General features: G+C 39.4%; 1 protein-coding gene across 6 annotated transcripts in view; it reads left to right on the top strand.

The window, feature by feature from the left end:
- The window catches only part of LOC145350848 (KH domain-containing RNA-binding protein QKI), a 595,016-nt gene that overhangs the window by 450,770 nt on the left and 119,331 nt on the right, over positions 1-24,915 (top strand). For all 6 annotated transcript variants that reach the window (XM_080200210.1, XM_080200214.1, XM_080200212.1 and 3 more), the window contains one exon: positions 1,205-1,348. In XM_080200210.1, the coding sequence (XP_080056336.1) occupies positions 1,205-1,348 (144 nt within the window). The remainder of the gene's footprint in view (positions 1-1,204; positions 1,349-24,915) is intronic.

Here is a 24,915-nt window from a genome sequence, read left to right as displayed (position 1 = left end):
AATCCCATCTGATTCGCGAATGCACTTTAGGGAAGACAAGCCTATTCTTTGGGAATTCAATCCTCATTTGTCAATGAATTTGACTCACTCTATGTAATATCAAGAAAGGGTTGAAGATGCTGGACACTGAAAGGCATGGGTGTGGAAAATATTTCCACAAAATTCCTGAAGACTTGTGCTCCAGAACTGGCTGTGCCCTTAGTCAAGCTGTCTCAATACAACTACAACACTGGCATCTGCCCAGTATGTCCTGCCCGCAAAAAGCGGGACAAATCCAACTTAGCCAATGACCACCCCACCAGTAAACTTTTGATCATCAGCATAGCGATAGAACATATTATCAACATGGTTCCAAGCAGTACTTATCCGAAACAAACTGCTTACTGACGCTCAGTTTGGGTCACCATTCAGTGCCTGACCTCATTACATTATATAATGTGTAATGTCCAAATATAAGCTGAACTCGAGGTGAGGTGAGAGCGACTGTCTTTGACATCGAGGTCACATTTGACCAAATGTGGCTTCAAGGAGCCTTCACAAGTTAATGGTAGTTGGGAGGGAAACTCTCCGCTACTGAATCACACCTAGTGCAAAGGAAGATGGTTGTGGTTGTTGGAAGTCAGGATCTCAGTCTCAAAATATTACAGTCGGAGCTCCTCAAGGCAGTGCTCTAGGCCTAAACATTTTCAGCTGCTTAATAGCCAATGAAAGATTTTTTTGAAAAACAGCATTGATATCATAGTCCTTATGAAATCTGAATGTGAGTTTATGGAAGCATATTTTTACAGGAAATGTTACATCATGAATTGTTTAAAATGATAAGTAGTGTGGAGGCGACAAAAGCAGTGAGAAGGCTTGGACTTGAGAATATATACAAATCATCTTAAACTTGATGTGGCACTTTAATACTCCAATTTTTTGTGACTTTAATGTGCTGGCCCATCTTTTCCTCACGTATGACTTTGTGGGAGTTGGACATATGGTGCTAATTAGGAGATGTGTTATCTTAGACTATCCCTGCATGCTCCTTTGTAGGTGATCAGTTACAGAATACCACAAATAGAGTCATAAAAGAAGTTTCTTTTGCAGTTGGTCTTCTCAGTTGAATTATAATCAATTGAGCACAAAATTTCACAAACAAAGATAGCTGACTTTTGTTTTGTTTGTTTTTAAACAATCTATTTTTGCCTGATTGATGTTACAGGAGGAACAAAACAGAGGGAAACCCAACTGGGAACACCTGAATGAAGATTTGCACGTATTAATCACTGTGGAAGATGCACAGAACAGAGCGGAAATCAAGCTAAAAAGGGCAGTGGAGGAAGTTAAAAAATTGCTTGTACCAGCGGTAAGTACCTTCAACAATAGATTCTAGTTTCTCTCGTGTTACTTAATTGAAAGTTCTGTGCACAGAATCAGAAGCAATTGACTAAAATACACAAAGAAAAAGTCCATAAAAGGTAAACAATTCATTTTCTCCTCATGTCAGTTTTTTTCACTCATTTTGGGAAGATATTCTCTGCTAGCAAAGTTATGGTTCCATGCAGCCCTGCTAAAACTTGGCTGGAATAACCATTTTTCTTGTGCGAGTCTCAACATTTGAATGCCGGCATAGGTCATACAGGTGAAGGTGTCCTCCCCCTGATATCCATACATCCAGACTGGATTGCTGGGTTGTGCAAAAAAAGTTGTTGTTTGCTGATGTAAGATGTGACATAACATAGAGATCAACATAGAAAATATTACCAACATGCGGCACCGTTTTTGATGGTTTGTAAGTTTGTGTATACAATCCACAAAACCACTCATTCCCTGCTATTAGTTGCACTGATACGCAGGTGAGATCCTCAGAAGAAGGGGAAAAACAATGGCCGAAAACATTGATGTCACCGCAGACACTTTATATACATAAAATGGATGGCTAAAAGTGTTTTAATTTAGGAGGCATGTGGTGCTTATTGTACATCCAAAGTGCACCGCCTGTCATATTACACGGTACTGCTCGTTAGGCATCTGAGAACATGAATGAAACTAGTTTGATCCATTGCACAGGCAAATCAAGAGTCTAATGTCTGAATGGCTGCTGAAATCTGTTACTTCAGATGCCCAAAAGCCAAGCTTTAGTTTTATGAGGGACTGCTGGAGGCTGCTGACTGAAAGGTAAATCAAAAATGTTCAGACTTATTGTGGAGGTGCAAAATGTACTTCCTGGCTCCATGTTAAAACCGTTGGCTGCTGACAACCACCACTCCTGATTGTTCAAAGATTTGAGTTGGCAAACTAGGCAAACACCACCCATGACCAATAAACAGCCATGACTGACACCGCAACTCACTGGCCCTTTCTCAATGTTGCGACAGATTAATTTTCCCTGGTCTCGCAGCCAGCCTTATCAGGCAGTGCACCGGGACAATGTCTTAATTTGGGTTCAATTCAGTTCCTAGGCGAGTGAGTTGGATAATCAGTCCTCCCGGAGGCTATTTCTCAATGGGTTAGATTGAGGTTTTGGAACTGTCATTTTATTAACTGCTTAAGAACAATTGGGGGTGGGCAATAAATACAGGCCTAGCCAGTGATGCCCACATTCCATGAATTAATTTTTAAAAAATCGGCACGTGCGTATCATGGAAAGGAACTAAAAGTAAATTTAGAAGGGAAAAACACAATGCGGGCAATTACCAGCTCGTCCTGCCAGTCGAAAGGCGAGATGCAAAAAATTGGATGCAGGCCTGGTTTCTCGCCTCTCGTGATCTTACTGGACCCGAATTTCTGGCCTGATCAGCTTCACACCCAGGAAGGGAGTGAGATTGATTATAATATTTATTATATATATTATAATATTTATTACAATATTTATTACAATATTTAAATCAATTTGAATGTTAATTTAAATAATATTAGTCCGGGAAATTGTCAGGGCACACTTGCTTTAGTAGCCTCGCTGCTGCAGGTCCACACCAGCAAGGATCAAGTATTATTCCCATCAACTCACAACTTTAAGGGTCAAATTTGCATCGCAAATATTTGCAGTGTATTGAAGCTTTGGAAGTCATGTAACTTATTTACGGATGTATGGCTCCAAATTCTCTTCACACTCTGTATTTTGAATGTATCAGAGCAAATTACTGTCGATATTATATTGTTCGAGAAGAACGAATTCATTGTTTAATGAACTTCTTGGCAGGGCTCTATATTTATGCTCCCAGTTTGGAGATTGGAGTGCAGTACTACTTTTCATATAAACATCTAATAAAAAGCCCGGTTCTATATGGAATGAACTGCTGCTCTTTTACAATATTGTATTTCTTTCTCAATAATGTAGCAGGAATGCATATAAGATGATTAGTGGATTGTATGACAATTAGTTCTTGGCCCATTTGCATCATTTAGAGTGGAGTCTCTTTGCTTGTGGCCGTCTGCAGTGAGAAAGCTTTGAGGAATAAGGAATTTGGAGAACCATAGATTTCTGGACAAATAAAAGAGCATGAGTTCAAATTGCAATTTGGAAATTTGCTGAAAACAAAATGTGGATTAAAAAATTGTATCACTAAGAGTGATCACTAACTTAAATCTAGAATTTTGGATGGTTCTGACCTTTCCAGACTTAACCCCCACTGCTCTTCCTGGACTCCCCCAAACCCTATGGACCCAGTCTAACTCAACTGCAATCCACCTGGTGTACAACATCCTGCCTTGTGTCCAACTCTCTGCCTTTTCTGAGCCCCTCACATCCCATTCACTCACTTAGGCACTTACGTTCTATCTGGCATTTATTTTCAATTGGACATTTAAACTCAGCTGTTTTGTGACAGCTAATTCTGTAAAAAAGGACCATGTCCTTCTCTCCGCAACTTCTTTTACACTTCGACACTGGAGCCAGCAACCTACTGCACTGCTTACAGTGATGTTGCCTGTTACTGTGCCTGGTGTGGATTGTGTCAACCCAGAAAAATAGCGTGCGGGCCTAAAAATTGGTTTTGTGCCTGGCACCAGTTTGTGATCCTCCTTTGTAATAGTGCAAATAGGATTGTGCCCAAAAATGTGTGCAAGGTTGGTCCAACAGGTAAAATAGTGCTGGTTGTGTGGTGCAAACATTGGCACAAACCTGATTTTTCGCTCCATTCGCAATCTTACCATGGCGAGCTAGTAAGATCGATCCATCCATCCCTTAGTTTTGTTTTGGGAAAATTGCACCAATCTCACCCAGTGTGAGTTGGCAAGGTTAGGTGAGACAGGTAATTTAAGAATTTTAGTGCAGGTAAGTCAGTATGGAATGACAATTTGCTGCTGTTCGCACTCTCAAGTTATGACCCATCATGTTCTTTACTGCCTTATCATTGTGCCCTGCCATCATCAAAGACTTGTGCATATGCACCTTCAAATTCAAATTTTAGATTATATTATTTTAGATTATTTATGTTGTTCCCAAAGTACGCTATTTCACATTTATTTGTATTAAATTGTTTCTGCCATATGTCTGCCCATTTCACCAACCTGTCTCCATCCTTTTGAAGTCTGAAAATGTTACACTCAGCATTTCTATATTTTGCAAACTTTGAAATTGTACTTGCTATGTATTTATATACAGGTCAGCTATATATGCATATAAAAGATTTTTGGGCTCCCTTTTATGTTACATGCTAATGCTTTCTCTTATGCTCTCTCTCTTGCATCTCTTTGAATTTCCCCTTGCACCCCTCTATTCTGCCTGATTTTTCATTGTATTCTAATCCTGACATTTATCTAAAATCTCTTTTTCTGTTTTATTTTAATCTATTTGTTTGACATCCAGGGAGCTCTATTCAAACAATTGGTCTGTTTCCAAACTATTTCTGCGTTGCAGGCACAAATTAATCTTTTCAAACATGAGATTTCACTTATAAAAAATTACTCTCTCTTCATGTTTTCTTTGTCTTTAGATTTAGTAAGCTTCAAGCATTTATTTAAGTGTGTTTGATTTGGCATTTTGACAGGATAGTTCTTTGGATTCAACTGCAGTTTTTGTCCAAGGTTACTTCACATTTCCACTTGAGTTAAGAAATTGTTCTGTTAGCTTATCTGTTACCACTCGTTATAAGTGAAATGTCATTCTGCCATGTAGATTTTAGCACAGCCCTAATATTATGCTTACCGCACAAGAGGCAAACCTGTGATCACTAATTGGATGGTTGAATGCATCTTATTTTGCTAGCATGTTATGTAAGGAAGCCCAGGGGCAGATTAAGGATCATTTCAATGCTTCAGCATTGCACAATAATGTTCCAATTGATAACATATGTAATGTTGCCACATGGAGCAATCTCGCATATTACTGAACATTACTGTCAAATGTGCCACATGGAAAAGTCTTTCGCAAATTGGTCCTCATGGAGTTTTGGATCCTGTACCAGGCCGACACACTCATACATCTGTATGACTTTTATATTCCCCTACAACAAGCAGGGGTCCGAAATGAAAAAGAAAGATGTATTGCTTACTACCCCAAATCAGTCGCACTCTGGCATCTTCCATCCCCCAATCTCCTTTATTCTCTTCAACCTCTGCCTTCACTCAATTTCTCATTAATTTTCAATTTAACTTGTCTCCTGCACTCATTAACTTCATTGCTCTGCTCACCTCTCTATACCTTACCCTTCATGTTAACTCCCTCATCCGATAGAATGGTTGTTCCTGATCTTATTATCTCACGATCTCAAAGTCCTGATGGTTTCTGTTTCTTACCTTGGATCACTTAATTATCTTAATTCACTTCCATGCACCTGTCGACACAAATCCCTCTACTGTTATTTTCTTCTTTCTGCGGTCCCTTGTGATCAAAGATGACTTTCTTCCAGCCCTTGAAAGCTAACCATTTTGAATGTGACCTCTTGGTCAAATCTGCCATGACTTGACCTATGACTTAGAATGAAATTCTTCCTGAAATAGAGTGATAAGGGCTCAAAACATTAACTCTATTTCTGTCGCCATGGATGCTGCCAGCCTGTTGAGTTTTTCCAACAGTTATTCTAAAACACCTGTTTCCTTTGTGCCTTAGGTAATATTGAGATACCTATTTCTTTGTGATTCTCAAACTCTACGAGCCACTCTCGATAGCCTCTTCTGTGCGTTGATGGAGGCAGTTTGTGGATGTAGCATTAACTATTTAAAGCAACTCTCCTGCGTTTCTCCAATCTTTCCTCCTTTAAAACCTTCATTGAATCCCTGGGATTAAGCTTTTGATCTCCCCTCCATTGACTTGGTACCTTTGTAAAGCACCTTGGAACATTATAGGTGCTATGTTAATGCAAACATTGATCATTTCTTTATCTCCAGGATTGGTTTACTAATGTGTGATTTTTAACATTTCTCTATTTTCATATCAAATCTCCTGCATCTATATTTTTATCTTCAATTTATTGTGGTTTATGTTGGCCTTTCTCCTGTCTTTTATCAGCCTATTTGTTGACATTTTTCCACTGTCTGTCTGTTAGAAGGTTAGATAACCTTTCTTATCATCTAACCATTTTCTGATTGGTAGATTGCAGATAATTCATTAGCTTCTCCAATCTTTGATTGGTGCACAGATGAGTTCTCCCTCAACCCTGCTAAAATTTTGCTTGTCTTTCTGACTTAGCTCTGATGCAAGTATGTATCCAAACGGCTAGCCTGTCTTTTTATTATGGAAGCTGACTGATCAACTTTGTATATCTGTAATTTTTTGTTTTTCCAGTAATTTTTAAAAATTGTATCTGCATGAAGTAGAAGAACCAAATGTTGGATTTTGTGCAAGGAATCAATTTGAGCAGATGTTCAACTTCATTCAAGCTTTGCATAATAACTCTTCAGACCTTGGGAAATTGTTAATTCTTTCATCTACTGTAATCTGATTAACACACTCAGAAATAGCTCCTGTGTCTTCACTAATTAACAGATCAAATACCTGACCTTGGCTCTCCACCAATTTATTTCTGGTTCTCTATTTTGAAGTTACAGTGAGTTGTGAACTTCCAAACTGGTTGGAGTTACTTCAACATTTACTCCATTTAAAGTTTCTTGATAGAAGACAAAAACTGTTTATAACCCCAGAAAATGTTTAGACTTGATTTACAAAGAATGTTCTAATTGTTTAGCTGAGGGGGAGCAATCATTTTGCAAATCATATCCAATGTGAATTAGGTCATCCCATGTTTTTCTGTGTGTGTTCCTTTCAGCCTAATGATAATCACATTTTTCTGTGAAACCATGGACAATCCAGGTACTTTTAACTTCCATCATTTGCCATGAAAACAATTAATGCATTTTGTTTTCTGTCACTGCCTAATTTTCTATTTCAATAAAGTTTCTGGATCAATAGAAGTACGATGTAAAGATGCCGGCGTTGGACTAGGGTAAACACAGTAAGAAGTCTAACAACACCAGGTTAAAGTCCAACCAGTTTATTTGATAGTAATCCCACAAGCTTTTGGAAACGGTGTTCCTTTGTCAGGTGTGTGGAACGTTCTGATCAGAGAAGGGCATATAAAGTCACACGGTTTACAGAATACTGATTAGAATGCAAGTCTTGACAGCTAACCTGTTATTCGAGTCTTAAAGATGCAGACAATGTGGGTGGAGGTAGTATTAGCATAGGTTAAAGAGATGTGTGTTGTCTCCACACAGGACAGTAAGTGAGATTTTACAAGCCCAGGCAAGTCATGGGGGCTATAGATAGTGCGACATGAACCCAAGATCCCGGTTGAGACTGTCCTCGTGTGTGGAACTTGGCTATCAGTCTCTGCTCAGCGACTCTGCGCTGTCGTGTGTCATAAAGGCCGCCTTGGAGAACGCTTACCCGAAGATCAGAGACAAAATGCACGGGACCGCTGGAGTGTTTGCTAACAGGAAGGGAACAGTCTTGCCTGGTGATTGTCGAGCGATGTTCATTCATCCATTGTCGTAGCATCTGCATGGTCTCCCCAGTGTACCGTGCTTCAGGACATCCTTTCCTGCAACGTATTAGGTAGACAACGTTGGCCGAGTTGCAAGAGTATGTGCCATGTACCTGGTGAATGGAGATGATGTCATTCATGTCGATGATCCAGCATGTCTTGCAGAGGTTGCTGTGGCAGGGTTGTGTGGTGTTGTGGTCACTGTTCTCCTGAAGGCTGGGTAGTTTGTTGCGAACAACGATCTGTTTGAAGTTGCGCGGTTGTTTGAAGGCAAGAAGTGGGGCTGTGGGGACGGCCCTGGCGAGATATTTGTCTTCATCAATGATATGTTGAAGACTCCGGAAAAGATGTTGTAGCTTCTCCTCTCTGGGGAAGTACTGGACGACAAAGGGTACTCTGTCCACTGTGTCCCACATATGTCTTCTGAGGAGTGCAGTTTTTTGCTGTTGGCACATTGGAACTGTCAATCAATGAGTTGAGCGCCATATCCTGCTCTTATGAGGGCATCTTTCAGCATCTGGAGGTGTCTGTCGTGATTCACCTCATCTGAGCAGATCCTGAGTATACAGGGGGCTTGTCCGCAGGGGATGGCTTCTTTAATGTGTTTAAGGCAGAAGCTGGAGAAGTGGAGCATCATGAGGTTATCTGTGGGCTTGCGGCACAGTGAGGTGCTGAGGTGACCATCCTTGATGGAAATGTGTGTGTCCAAGAATGCCACTGATTCCGGAGAATAGTCCGTGGTGAGTCTGATGGAACTTGTTGATGTCATCACATAGTTGTTTCAGTGATTGTTCCCCATGAGTCCAAAGGAAGAAAATGTCATCAATGTATCTAAGTGTATAACATCGGTTGAAGATCCTGTGCGGTGAAGAAGTCTCGTTCGAGCCTGTGCATGAAGATGTTGGCATATTGAGGTGCGAATTTGATCCCCATGGCTGTTCCGTGTGCCTGGATGAAAAACTTCTTGAAGGCGAAGACATTGTGGTCCAGGATGAAGTGGATGAGTTGTAAAATTGCATCTGGAAACTGGCAGTTGTTGGCATTGAGTACTGAGGGAGTTGCAGCAATGCCATCATTGTGAGGGATGTTGGTGTAGAGCGCCAAGACAACCATTGTGACAAGGAGTGTCCATGGTTCAACTGCTCCATGTGTGCTGAGTTTCTGTAGGAAATCCTCAGTGTCGTGACAAAAGCTGGGGGTTCTTTGTACAATGGGTTTCAGGATGCCCTCGATGTAGCCAGAGAGGATCTCTCACAAGGTCCCATTGTCTGATACAATGGGATGGCCGGGTGTGTTTGCCTTGTGTATCTTTCGGAGGCAATAGAGATCTCCAACGCGGGGAGTACGTGGGATGAGAGCACGGAGGATGCTCTGAAGGTCCAGACCAAAGATCTTGGCCAGAGAGTTGAGTTGACGGGTGTGTTCTTTGATTGGATCTGTGGGTAACTGTCTGTAGTGACAGAACACCCAGAGGAAACCCACGCAGGCGTGGGGAGAGCGATTAGCAGGATAAGTACGTGCGTTGTGGAGATAGGGCCTGGGTGGGTTTGTTGTCAGTGGAGGCACGATGGGTCGATTGGCCTGTTTATGCACGGTAGGGATTCTATGATGCCCACTTTGGTAGGAAAAACAGAAAGCAGAATACTTCTTAAATGGGGAAAGATTGGGAAGTGTTCATGTCCAAAGGGACCTGGGTGTTCTTGTTCGTAAGTCATTGAAAGCTAACATGCAGGTGAAGCAAGCAATTAAGAAGGCAAATTCTATGTTGGCCTTTATTTGCAAGAGGATTTGAGTACAAGGGCAAAGAAGGCTTGCTGCAATTGTATAAAGCCTTGGTGAGACAGCACCTGGAGTATTATGAACAGTTTGATCTCCTTACATAAGGAAAGATATATTTATGGAGGGAGTGCAGAAAGGTTCACCAGACTGAATCCAGGGATAGCAGGACTATCCTGTGAGGATAGATCGAGGAGATAGGTATGTATTTTCTAGAGTTTAGAAGAATGAGAAGTGACCTCATTGAAGCATACAAAGTTCTTCCAGGGTTTGACTAGACAGATGTAGGAATTATGTTTTCCCTGGCTCAAGGTGCCTAGGTGACACCAAACCTACGGTGTTGCCAGACTTCTTACTGTGTTTACCCCAGTCCAATGCCAGCATCTCCACATCAGGGTGCCTAGAACCAGGAAGTACAGTCTTAGGATAAGAGGTAGGCATTTTGGACTGAGATGAGGAGGAATTTCTTCATTCAGACTCCGACTGCAAGGCCAGCTGACTGATAACACTAGATATGATTCTGTGGTTGGACAACATTTGCTAAATAATCCCCAGACTGCTAAAATATCAAGATTTAAGATTGTTTGTCAGGATTGCATTTGTATCTACTGGAAGTTACATATATTAATATACAGGATCCTGTTCTTTGCAGATGGAGAAAGATGTACACCCATTGCCTCTGTTTAGCTAAACAACTTAAGTGATAGCCATTTGCTGGTTCATTCCTTGGGGCAGTACCTTTCGAACAATGCTCAGCAGTTAACTGTCTGTCACCATTAACTGTTGCATTCTCAATGACAATGCCTTTACCAATCCAAGTCCACTTCCCAACCAATCAGCATTGTCTTCTCATACAGTATGAAGTTGTTGTTTCATCTCACTTCGCTATTTTTGTAATTGTCCTGATGTATTTTTCAGCAACACTACCATCATGCCATCCACACTCAATTCAAGCCAATTAGTAATTCCAACCTTGCACTGCTGTTGATTCTCAATGTCATCAAATGTGGCTGAGCAAGCCTACAAAGTTCGACAATAATAAGAAAATTGGCTGGACCTAAAAGTTAGCTGCAATCCAGGCACCATATCAGGATAAAACTCAGTTAATCTCAGAATACCTTAAATATTGCTGCAACTTAAAAAAATCATGATTTTTTCCATCTTTATTCCTAAAATATGAGCATATGTAATACAAATATCACTTCATTTCTACTGCAGTTGCATGGTTTGTAAATTGTTTAAATGTTAGTACAAAACAGTAGAGTTTAAGCATAGATAAGAAATATGCAAAGAATTGGTAGTCACAGGATTTAGCAAATTATGCAGACTTTGGCTGAAGTGCCTTTGTTTGTGGCCAGGTTTTTCCAGTGCCACTGGAAGTAAATGTGAGTTTTGGCTGGAAAGCCAAATTCTCCATTCTCACCTGCATCAGGTCCTGCCACAGATGAGACTGGAGAATCCTGCCCTTTAATGTTATACACTTCAACAGTCTGGTGAAGTTTTGTGTCACATGATATTGTTGCATTTAATTGACTGGTATTTAATGAAATCACATTAAAACTCCTTAGACATGGTAACCAATTTCTCTTGAAATCTGTCTTTCATTCAGATATAGCGACATGCAATGACAGGCACTGACTGTGGCAAATATTCTCCTTAAAAAGTCATCCTGAACACCAGCTTGCTTTATGTCCTAGCAGTGCAAGTTCATTATGTCCCATTGAATACGCAAGGCTTTTGGAATAGTTTACTTTAAAAGTGTGTGTGCATCTTTTGAGAATCGACTCGCATTTATGTTCTCCTTCCATTCACATGCAACTTATGTTTTCATAGTAGCAATTATTCCCCCTCCAATTCTTGACAAAATTCTCCAAATGTTTTTGGGAATTATCTGTGCTGAAAATCTATCTATTTTAGCAAATGTTGTATAAAGATAGAAGCAAATGTCCAGCAGAATGTTCAGTCTATTAAGTTATTTTACAATTTTCATAATGGTAAAAATTCTTAGCAATTGTCATATCTGCCTCCAAGGCCAATAACCAAATGAGAAATGAAGGAATTTCTCCTAAAATAATCCCACGTTGTACTATAACTTGTTTTCATTTTAATGTTCGTTTGAAATTTAATTACAGAAAGAGGGAATGTTGAATCATTTAAATTCTTTGGATATATAGTCAGTTAAATAAGTCTATTTACAAAAAATCTTTTAAAGGAAGTGTCAATGTTACGTTTATGCGCATTCATCAATTTTTTAAAAATTAATATCAATTATGAGACACCATTTGCAACTTGCATATAAAATAACCCCCAGACTGAACCTCTCACTTTTGGACATTATTGCTACAGGGTATTTTTCCAGTATCTATACATTTCATTGCAGCTGTTTTTAACTATCAGTTGAAATCTAGTTGAAATTCATCAATGACTAGTGAACATTTGCGCGACACACATTTTGTTGCTTTTTATAGTGCTCTTTGAAAAGGTGTGACGAAGAAAAGAAAAATTGAGACTTAAAGAGGAGAAAAATTGTACAGATGATAGAATATATTTAAATGTAGGCAGATTCAACATACTGCTACTTCAACTTTTACCTGATAATTTCTGATCCCCAGACAGAACAGACTATAATTTAGATCTTGCAGCTATGCAATACCATTATGTTTCAATTTTAATTATCAGTATTGAGTCAAATAAACTGAGATACAGCTTTAGGCATCCTTTTGGAGCATAATGCAAGCTGTTAGTTGCAATAAAAAATAAATGAAGTTCAGTTTGGAATCCTGTCATGGAGTATATCATTCCATAAAATTGCTGATGGCAGTTGATCCTGTCCAGTCATGGCCACTTTGGTAAGAGCCTTGGAGCAGCTTGATTGTGGAAATTGATTTACGCTGCTGTATTTTACATGCAATCTCTATCATTTATGAGTCAATTTAATTAAATGTTGGCTAATTCCACAAGCCCTGCAGCTTCTGCTGGAATAGTGGGACTATTCACTTCTATTGCAGCTATTTCGATCTGTAAAAACCTTAACAAATAGTGCCTAGAGCAAGCATGTTTTTAAAAGTTAATTAGTTACGCATATAGATTAGATGTCTCAAAAGAAATAATAAGTATGTAATGCTTGAATATTTACCATTTTGCGTGCACACAGACGATGCATGGTCTTACCCTTAGCATCTTTTCTATTTGGTTAGCTATATTGGTTCACTGCTAAACTTGACAAACTGAGAACAGTGGCGTTTTGGAAAATTAGCTCTAGTAGCAAGATTTTTTTGTAGTGCATTGCCTGAAAAAAAAGCAATCGTTCAATGTTAGGGGCTTAGTTGGTTTGAGTAAATTATTTAGACTTCATTTTTGGCATTTTGTTATTGTCTGGATCTTTTGTTTTGTGGCTTGACCCCTTCAAAAATTGCATTTTTGTTCAAAATTCAGATGCAGGCTAATTTATTTTTATTATAATCTTATTCCATTTGAGTTTTTAATTGCTGCAATGTAGCTACATCCTGTTTTGTAAACAGTCTCCCTGTTTAGTTTATGCTTTAAATTAAATTTATTTTATTACTTTCCTCAAATTGGCTGACCTTCTATGTGCGTTCAAAGAAATTACTGGGCAATCCCAAGAAAAATTAGCATATATTGCTTCTGACCACTCGGTTTCTCAATTTGAAGTTAGTTAATGTTGTTCATTATTCTCTTTCTTCAAGTGCTGCCACCAATCCCCTGCCTCTTTCGAATGGCTCTCATAAAATCACAAATGAGATTCTATGTGACTTTAAGAAACTAGCCTTCCACAATGTTCTTGATTTGCCTGCAGCCTTTGACACAGTTGACCACACCATCTGCCTCCAGTACCTTTCCACCATCATCCACTTGGGTAGAACTATCCTTGCTTGGTCTGTTCCTATCTATTTTATCATAGTCCATGGAATTTGCAATGGCTTCTTCTCCCATGCCAACTTCCAAAATGTTACCTCTGGTATTCCCCAAGGATTGATTTCTCATCCACATTTCATGCCGGAAGGTTGCCTTACTGGTGTCAGGGTAAAGAATGTCAGAGAGAGGATGCAGAATATTATGCAATGAGATGGGAGTGAGCCAAAAGTGCTAAGATACCAACAACATAGAGAGGGCAAAGAATATAATTTTCTTGAATTAAGAAGGAAATGAGAAAGTAGGACCTCAAAGTTAATAATTCTTGGATTAACCTCAGTACCCCATATTAATGAGAATAGAAATAGGAAGGTGGAGTGGATCAATGCATGGATCGAGGCATGGTGCCTCATGGTGAGAGGCTTTAGATTCTTGAGATATTGGGACTAGTTCCGGCACAGCAGGCATCTCAACAGGAATGGGACCAATGTCCTCATTTGGAGGCTCATCAGTGTGGTTGAGTATTTAAACTGAGTTGGCAGGGGAATGGGCACCAGCACATAGAAGTCGATTCAGAGGGTCAGTGCCTGCTTGGATAAGTGACTTAAGGACAGAAAACAGTGAATTATGGTAAATGGTTGTTTTTCCATCTGGAGAATGGTAGACAAAGGTGTTTTCCAAGGTTCAGTGCTAGTACTGTTGCTTTTGTGATACATATAAATATCTTGGATACTGAAATGCAGATGAAATTTCAAAATTTGCCATTGATACGAAGTGTGCAAGTGTGACAAACAGTGAAGGTGTTACTAATCAACTGCAACAGATCACATGTAGACTAACAGTATGGGTAGATAAGTGGCAGATGGAATTTAATGCAGGAAAATGTAAGGTGATATATTTTGACGGGATTCAAACAGGCAATATAGAGTTAACAGCACAGTTCAATATAGTGCAGGATAGAGGGACCTTAGTGTTCATGGGCATAGATTTTTGAAGGTGGCATTGAGACAGTAGTTAGCATAGGATTGGGATCTTAGGCTTCATAAGTAGAGGCATCGTGTATAAAAGCAGGAAATTATGCTGAACTTCTATAAAACTCTGGTTAGGCCACACTGAAAGCACTGCATCAGGTTTTGGTCACCACACACTTTAGGAATGATGCAAAGGTCCTTGCGAGGGTGCAGAGAGATTTACCAAAATAGTTCCAGGGATGGGGTATTTTAGCAACACGATTAGATTGTTTTCCTTGGAGCAAAGGAGATTGAGGGGAAATTTGATAGAAGCATGCATGATTATGACAGTTTTAGATAAGGTGGACAAAGAAAAGTTGTTCCATTAGCTGATTGTACAAGGATCAGGGGACACAAATTTAACATTTTGGGCAAGAAATGCAAGCAAAATGTGTGGAAGAACTTTTTCCACAGCAAGTGGTAATGATCTGAAACTTGTTTCCTACAAATGTTGGAGAAGTGGAGATAGTGATTCAAAACTAAGCTAAATGGATACCTTAAATGTGCAGGGAAATGGGACTGATTGGATTGCTCTTTAGAGAACCAGCCTAGATTCACTGGGGCTAACTGGCCTCCTTCTGTGCAATAATATCACCATAGTCTGAATCTTACTGTTTCCCCATCCCCTCAACTGGCTGGTTTTTAGGTGGGAGGAGTGTGGAATTGTATTGATGGGATTCCCTCCAGGATCCTGTCCGCTCTGACCTAGAAGCAATTTTACAGTGAGGTGGGCAGAACCTTGGATGGAAGGCCCATCTTGCCCTGAGGTACCCTTATTGGCCTTTCCCCACCCACGTTCTGACATTTAGTTCCAGGAACATTGCTGAAGTACCTCATCTGGCCATTGTAGCGCTGTGCTTATTACATAGGTAAGATGGGTATAGTGGGATATTTGCCAAATGTGTGCAATTGGGACTAGCTTAGGGGTTTAATAAAAAAAGCTGACATGGACAAGTTGGGCTGAAGGGCCTGTTTCCATGCTGTAAACGTCTATGACTCTATGTGCTTGGAGGCGCTGGAGAGCTTTACAAGGCAAGATTTCCATCCAAGTGAAGATGGAAATCATGCCTGCTGCCAATCAATGTTCATTAAAGCATAAAATGACAGACGGTCTGGACTCTGGATAATGGTGATCAAGCCCCTGCCAACCTAAAAATTAAATCCTATGAGTGGCAGTATATTATTGAATCAATGATGTCATCTGAAAAATGCATTAGAGTCCATGGGTCTACCAATGACACTCGGCTGCATCTCACCTTCCATACACCTCTATCTGAGCCTACAGCCCATGGGGTTGAGTGATATCTGATTGCATAGAATCAGATTTACATCCCTTCACTGCCTCTGATTTGTTAAATTGTTTGTCCAATGTTGGACGAGGAGAAATTCCCTCCAAATAAATAGTGGGAATGTAGGAACCATTGTTTTTGGTCCCTGGCACATGCTCCATTCCCTAACTATTGTTCCTATCCTTGGCAACTGTCTTGAACTGAGTAAGACCACTTGCCATTCTGCTGCTGTGTTTGACCAATGATAAATTTCTGACCATGCATCTACATCCATTACCAAGACTGATAGTCCCATGTATGTAACATCACTTGACTCCAATCTTGCCTTAGCTGATATACTGAAACATCATCTTTGCCTTAGTTATCTCTAGACAACTGTTACAAAATACTCTTCTGGCCAGTTTCCCATCTTCCACTCCAGTTTACACTCATTCAAAACTCTGCTGCCTCTGTCAGAATTGCTCAAAGCCCCTTTAACCCATCACCCCTGTGCTAGCTGAGCTTTGCTGACTAACTTCCAGTCTAAACAGTGTGTGACTCGGAGGGGAACTACAAGATGGTGGTAATCCAAAAAGCATTTGTCTTTCTGCATGCTCCAGAAAAGAGAAAAGGCTTGTTGATTTATTGCATTTCATCCATTAGAGGGTAAACATTGCTGCCAGGGGTGCACTGGTGATGAAAGGAGTGGTGGATCTAATCCCAGAAGGAGAAAGCAAGGAGATTCATTCTCCATTTTCTAAGTGGGATCAGATTGGGTAGCCACAGACTGATGCGGAAAGGGCCATCATTTAACGCCTTTTCTGTGCTTGCTAGTTATGCTGTCATTTTTTGCCTTGATGAGCCAAAATGCTCTCAAATCAATTGAGAAGATACTGCTATAACTCCACCTTCAGAGAAACAACAAGACATGACAGCATCTCTTATTTATTTATGAGTTGTAGACATCACTGGCTTGGCCAGCATTTATTTCCCATCCTTAATTGCCCTTGAGAAGGTGATGATATGCTGCCTATAGAACCACTGCAGTCCCTGTGGCATAGATACATTACAGTGCTGCTAAGGAGGGAGTTCCAAGATTTTGACCCAGTGACCGATGAAGGAACGCTGATATATTTCCAAGTCAGGATGCTGAGTGACTTGGAGGGGAACTTTCAGGTGATGGTGTTCCCATATGTCAGTTACCTTCATCCTTCTAGATGGTAGCAGTTGTGGGTTTGGAAGGTGCTGCCTCAGGAGTCCTGGTGAATTCCTGCAGTGAATTTTGTATTTAGTACACACTGCTGCCACAGTTTGTCAGTGGTGACAGGAGTGAATGTTTATGGAAGGGCTGCCAATCAAACAGTATGTTTTATCCTGGATGGTGTCAAGCTTCTTGAATGTTTTTGGAATGGCATTCATCTTGCAAGAGGAGAGCATTCCATCATAGTCCTGACTTGTGCCTTGTAGATGATGGAATTCAAGCCTTTGATTTGCTCTTGGAGCCACCACATTTATGTAGCTAATCCAGTTTAGATTTCAATTGATTTGCTAAACATTTTGCGTATAAAAATGCTAGAACTAAAATGTGACCAACTTTTAATAACATGCATAGTGTAAACTCATTCTTTCCCTGCAACCTTCATAGTTCTTTTTGTGTTCTTTTGATCCATTGAGTCCAATCAAAGATGCTTTTTGAATTTTTATTTGACACCATGTTTGAAAAATCACAAGGAGCTGGTAGAAATCAAAAATCACGCAATGTTAACATTAATTGCAATAGTAATGCTAGATGGACAGAGAATTGTGTGCAGTGGTATATAAGAGTGAGACAAAAGATGGTTGCTCCTGCAGAGGAGGTTTATTTTACCTTTTATTTAAAGGGCAATGCAATGAATTTTTGAGCGGCATTTATGGAAAACTACAATAGCATTCACTCCAAACAGGTCACAGGGCATTTATTTATTCCAGTAAAACTTATTTGCATAATCCATTAAGTATTGTTTATTATTCTTGACTACTGTCACTTGCCAATGTGTGAAGTATATTGCAAAATATTACAGCTCTTAATCCATTGAGCCTTTCAGTTGCTGATTAAAGATATAGTTGCAATTGCCCAAGAACATTCCAGTTCTAATGCAGTATTTTCCAAAGACTAAATGTGCTATTTTAAAGATTGGCAAGTGAAACAAAGTAAATGATAATCTTTGTGCCTTGTCTTGAATGTTTGAAGGTCTTAATTTCTCTGCAAAAGAATTCAAGTATTTATGAACTTTAACTAGCTCATATTTGGCAATTCATCTGTATTTTGCACAACATTGAAGACAATTTATGTAATGTATTATTACAATAAATTTGAATTATATGTATACAAATGAATTCTATGCACTATAAAATTATAGGTCATAGCAATGCATTTAAGTTATTACTTTCAAAAACTTTCCAATTATGAAAAGGACTTGTAGATCCTGCATATGGAAATGTAATTGCATGTTGGGTAACAAGGCGAGCATTAGTCAATCTGTGATATCTTGATATAATTTAAATTGAGGGCTGGGCGAACAGTTTTAAGAATGGAGAAGTGAAAACAGCAGCATATGGAGATTTAAACTCCAGTTTGAGTATAAGTGACAGATTAAGATTAATCAAGCAAAGAGAATCCTTTAGATTCTATTGTGCAAGGCTTGCACTATCCTAATCATCTGTCACCTGATAGCTGTTCTGACTTTTCCATCTCTATCAGCCAACATTGTAATTGTTACCAATATCAGCATTGACTTAGGGAAACTAAAATAAATTGTCTAATATCCAGTGGGAAAAAAAATCAGTTTTCACCTTAACAGCAATGGACCAACATTGGACAGATCCCCAGGAGAATTTGTTTATAGCCTTAATTAATCCTAATCGTCACTTCAAAGGCAGACAATTAAATCAATTCTGATAAACTACAGTGGCCCTTTTGTTTAAATTACATCAGGCTGGCATTGAATCCATGCATGTTGAGATGTATTAGCAGGATTATAAACAGTGCCTGCCATTATTGCCTTTCCTCTGAGGGTGCAGTATTGTTTCAATTTAGCACAAATTGATGTAAAAGTAATACATTCTGGCAAAAAAAACTATTGGGGAATCTAGGAGAAATATGCCAGAGTAGATCATGCTAAACTGCTTTGTGAAAAGCTGTTCAGTGAAACCTTGCAGAAGGCATATCCTTGATTTATTTTAATGATTGGCATTTAGAAAGAAGTGTTTGACAATAAATGTCATACTTTATCCAAAACAAATAGCATATTTCAACGAAGAAAGTGAACTGCTCCATTTCTTTCTAAATGGGTTAATAACTGTTGGCACTGATTGTCAGTAGCACTCTCTCTCTTGACCTTCCCATCATCTGAGCATCACCTAATACAGCACTGAAAGCTGTGGGTCCAATGTGGCCAATAGAATTCTCAGGCTGTTGCAGAACGATCGTATCTGAGGCAGATTTGTAATGAACTGTCGACTGAAGTTACTTTTCCCCTCTCCAATTTCCAGATATTAAATTATGTGACAGCAACAAATAGTCCCTTCAAAAACTGTTATATTTCTGCCTAGTAATTCTTGTTAGGCAGCCAAAATGTGATTTTTGGAGTCCTTGTAACTTCAACAAATATTTAGTTTTGCTTTTAGAGGCAGGAAACCATAAAAGTTTTTGACTTGTAATAAAGCTTAAAAGTGCACTCTTTCTATTAAGCAGCCCTAACTCTGATAATGGTCTGAACTAATCTTTCACTACAAACTTATACCCACAATTTGTACCCACAATTGCTGACACAGTGATTTGGAAATATCTGGGATTTTCCAATGCTTCCCTGGCAGTAGGCCACACATTTGGCCAAGCTAAAAAAATCAGCGCAGTGGGATGGGAGAATTAAGGTCCAGATTATGTAATTCCTGTCATGAGGAGTTCATTCAGGTCTCTGAAGAGGTGCTATAAAGCAGGTTGCTGACATTGCTGTTTTCCCCTTCTGGTTGTGTGGTGATTTGAGGAACTTGGAACCTAAGGTTGCAAAAGTGCTTCATGAAGTAGAAAATATGATGTGTCAGTTGAAAATTCTGTCTTGTGTCATCACTAAGCCTCCACAGACTTTGTTTCTTGTCATTGATAGTGATAGACTTTTACTATTTCTTTAACTTGACTTCCAGCTGGAAGCAGTGGAATGATAACTTGTGAGTAAACTTCTGTCTTATTGGTCTGCTGGGTGTGGCATAGAGACTCCAGGACTGTAAATTGGAAACAAGATCATCAATCCACAGGAGCCTTCCCTTCCCATTCCACTCTTTTTCATTCCTTCAAGCCCCCTGCCTCCCACTTACTCGCCTTTGCATCCCCGCTTGCCTTCATGCCCTTGCCTCTTCCAGCGTTAAGCTCTGAAAAACAAACACAAACCCTTTGTCATGTGAGTAAGCATTGATATCCCGTTCTAATCCTGATCCCTTTGACTTCAGCTTTTACCTCCCCTGCCGGCCCCGCCCCGATTCCCTGCCTCCCCCACCACCCAACCCCCTTCTTTACTTTCCATCTCATTTTTAAAAGAGAGTTTAAATTACTTTTCCAATAGCAAACTCTGCAAAGCTACACCAAAGCCATTTGTCATGTGATTGCTTTGCTATCAGCTTCTGAACCGGATCCCAGTGTGCAAAAGAAGCACATTGTCCAGAATGCTTCAGTAGATTTTTTCGTTTTGTCTGTGTATCCTCCTGAAGGCTGAGAAGCTGTGTTTGTCTAAAGCTTTATCATAATACCCAGAGCCGGCATATGTGAGCACATTTACATTATAATTAGTAGGCATGTGAATTCATGATTTCTAAATGTGTTGCCAATATTTTGAAGAAATTAACTGCTCGCACTGTGCAATGGACAACAGTCAATGTTGTGGAGAGTCACAAAGTCATTTTGGCTTGTGCAGGAATAATTGCTGTAGAACTCATGCCTCATCACGAGTGACTTATATGGAGCCTAGTCCCCATAGAATTATCCAGTTGGTCAGCAATATGCATTGTCTGAAGCCAAGCTGGAAGGACCTTTGTTATAACCACTGCTTTTATTGAACTGTATGATATTTTGAATAAGAAGTATCAATGGACGGAAGTTATACAGTTTGTATGCAAGTGCTTGATATTTCATTCAAGGTGAGTACAAAGAGTCAGGAAATTGTTCAGTCAGGGTATGCATTTCATTCCAAAGTTGAAAAGTTATCTGCTTTAAGCTTGGCGATTGCTGCTCGTAAAAGCCATTAGCTTTGATTTATGCAAAAGGTTCTCATCATTATGTGGATTAATAATGCTGCAACCTTGCAGATTCATCTGCCCTGTATTTCTGCTTGTATGTTATGACTGTGTTACTTGGTAGTATGAGAACTGAAATGTGTCAAATAATGCTTAATTATAACTGATAAATTTTCTTTTAGCAACATGTATCTTGGATCTTAGAGTGGGATATACAATTTCATGTAGGCATTTACTTTTATGGATCTTCAATTAGACAGTTTTTGTACTAATGCTGCAAGGTAGCAATCATTTTAACTTGCATAAAACAGTGCCACATAAATGTTGGATATGGATCATAATGGTAAGAAGCTCCATGGTAAAGGAATGCATCAAAGATTGGCCACAATCTAGTGTTTCTTTAATTGTAGCCCCCAAATTACAGGACAATTTGCTAAATGAGTGCTTAACTGACCAGCCTTTTTGCATCCAGTTTTCAGGATAGCTGGGCATTTATATTTAGCAATGGCAAAATGATTTCTATTTCCATCCATACATTTGAAATGAAGTCCAACCCAAAGTGTGCAACAGGCATCCCCTCTCCTGGAACTTTTGATCACTGAAATACCTTAGAACATTCTTCTCAGCAAGTTTTCCCACTTCGAATCCCACCACAGCAGATGGTGGAATTTGAATTCAATAAAAATATCTGGAATTAAGAATCCACTGATGACCATAAAACCATTGCTGTTGTCAGAAAAACCCATCTGGTTCACTGATGTCCTATAGGAAAAGAAATCTGCCATCCTTACCTAGCCTGGCCTACATCTGACTCCAGAGCTACAGCAATGTGATTGACTCTTAAATACCTTCTAAAATGGTCTAGTAAGCCACTCAGTTCAAGAGCAGTTAGGGATGGGCAACAAATGCTGGCCAGCCAGTGATGCCCACATCCTATGAAAGAATAAAAGAACATTAATGACACTACATAAGTGCATGTTATTGCTGTTAATGGGGCATTAGGCACTTTGTGAAATGTCCACGCAATATCTTTGGCAGAAATGTTGAGTTTCCTCCAAACAACTGCCCATCCTACTTTGAAACAGTCTACTTGAGAATGTGAACTGTGGTGACTCCCTCTGGTCATCCACCCTACTTGTGAGGAAATGTATAGATGCCAGAACCTCCTGACACAGCCACAGTTGAGGTTAGGAAATCAGAAACACATGGTTGGTGACCGGATTTACAACATTTAGTTCTAATTGCTTTTAATTTTGTTGGTGTCTAATATGCATAAGATATCCTGTCTTGTGTATCTAAAGATTAATAAGGTAGTAATGTCTAAAGTATTTGATATTTATACAATGATGAATTATTACTTTGTTGCTGGTTTATGATCATATTAACACTAATTCAGTGATCAGCATTAAATTGGGATAAGCAACATGATAATCTCATAAACTTAAATCCAACAAAATAAATTGCTGAGAAATACCCTACTGTCCGAAGCATTTGCAGTGCCCGAATGAATTTAATGAATAGAAGGTTATAGCCACCTCCAGAAAGAGGCTTTGTTCAAAATTGTTTGAGCATTCTGTGTACTTGAGTGCTATTTCATTCCAACAAACTGTAGTTGTTCCTTTTGATTGCAATTTACTTCCTTTCACGTGCTGAAGAATTAACATGAGATGAAAGTTTTGCTGTTACAGCAGGTTAGAGACAAAGTCTGAGGCAGAGCAGATGTGTGACTGGAACAGCATTTAAAATGATGGCAAGTGAACATTCTTGTGTTGTTTGCTGTCAGGTAAATTATTGGGTCCATTTGAATTTCTCCAAAGCGTCAGCTTCAAACTTAAGTATGATCTGAGCTGAACATGTGGCAACTGCTGACCTCTGCAAAGCTCTAAAGTCAGAACATATTGAAGTCTTTGTACATATGATCCAATAAGCTCCACTAATCGTTATTTGTAAAGTTTGGTGTGTCAGATATTTAGATTTGACAGTTTATTGATATGTTTAAGTACTGTGCTTGCATGTTGTGTAAAATCTTATCAGCATGTTATGTAGATTTATATGTTGCTTGATTTTGACAAAGAAGCTGTTTTTAAAATAAAGGATTGTTTAAGATTGCAAGAGTATTTTTTTAACTGTTTACTTATTCATTTTTTTATTTCTCAGACACTGCAGTCCTATTACTAGAGTACTTATGTCTTGTGCTTGATACAATCTTTAATTGATCACGGTCTGACAGAAAAAAGAGGCAGTGTGGATATCATCATGACATTTATAATTGATAAATACGGCTTACTGTACACAGTGAAAGAACATACTATTTCTCTGAGAGATAACTAATGTAGGCATGATCTGTTACAGGATGGTTTCAGAAATGGGATTTTTAAAATTGAATTAAGGGCAACGTGACTTTATTTTTTAGGAAGTAGCTAGGATAATTTACAAATGCATTTTTTTTTATTTCTTTCTTCAAGCAGCTTCTTTTGCCTGACTTTATACAATCGGTCACCTGTTCAAATTACATAGCTTTGATTATCCAGTAATTTTTAGATCTTAGCAATCCTTTCATGTATCCTGCCTCAGACTAACCAGTAATGAAGAAGAGGTGCATTCTCATCTGAAAAGGGCAGGAGGTTTATGGGGGATGTGAGGAAAAACTTTTCATACCCAGCTGGTGGTGACAGTCTGAAATGCACTGCTTGGGAGGGTGGTGGAGGCGGGTAGCTTCACATCCTTTAACAAATATCTGGTTGATCACTTGGCACTTCATAACATTCAGGGCTATGGGCCAAGTGCTGGCAAATGGGAGTTCAGGTGTTTCTAATGTGTCGGCGCAGACTTGATAGGCTGAAGGGCCTCTTCTGTGCTGTATGATTCCATGAATGACTTCTTCATGTTAGCACTTTTATAAGCTGGGAGAGTGCAATCATCTTGACAATGAAGAGGGGCATTTTCTAAATTGTGTATTATCTTATTCCTGTGAGTAAACACCAAGCATCCACCTCCCTCCTCAGTTTCCCTACCACCACCTTCAGAGCAAGAATTAGCATTCCAGCCAAGAAGAGGGAGAAGGAAGGGATCCAACTGTGCATTAGGAAAGCTAGGGTTCACATTAGGGCATCCACAAAAAAGATAAAAAATCCTTAACACCAAAATAAAGTAATTTGAATGAAACGCCACGTTTTAATCCAGCTCCATATATAAAATGGCTTTGCAGGCTACTCAATGAATACTTTGAGGGCTAGGAGTAACGAGGTTTGCATGTAATGTTTCAAATTTTATGTTTTATTATACAATAATCAAATGCTTCCAGTCAGATTCTGGATTTGAGATATTTTCCAAAAATCAATTCTGCTACAATCTGGAGGCTTATATCATATTTCTAAATCCATTATGTTGCAAATGCAATACATAGACTGTTCGGCTGCGGGGAGGGGGGTGATTTCACGCAAGTGCTCTCTGGAATAATGGTTCATGTTCAAATTCCAGAGAGACTCAGAAAACATGATTTGTGTTGACGAGTTTCGGAGTCCCCCCTGAATATTCAGTGGGTGCAAGCATAACGCCACATCGGTGCCATTTACAACAGGTTCACCTAGCTGTGAACTTGTCATGGCGGTCTTCCTGGCGGCGTAAAGTTAAGTATAGCCCCAGGAGAGAGGGACATGGCCAGACAGTGGCATGGCAATGCCTCCTGGCATTCCCCTTGGCACTAGTAGGCACTGCCAGGTTGGCATCGTGCCCATGGAATCCATAATGAAACTTTGTTGTTCCGGAGGGAGATGTAGAAATGCATGATATAGATCTGTTGATAAGAAACTTACT

Source organism: Carcharhinus amblyrhynchos, chromosome 12 (assembly GCF_965287045.1).
Source record: "Carcharhinus amblyrhynchos chromosome 12, sCarAmb.v2.hapA, whole genome shotgun sequence".
Classification (NCBI taxonomy): Eukaryota; Metazoa; Chordata; class Chondrichthyes; order Carcharhiniformes; family Carcharhinidae; genus Carcharhinus; species Carcharhinus amblyrhynchos.
The sequence above is the reverse complement of the archived record's forward strand: the minus strand, read 5'-3'. Positions and strand labels throughout refer to the sequence as shown.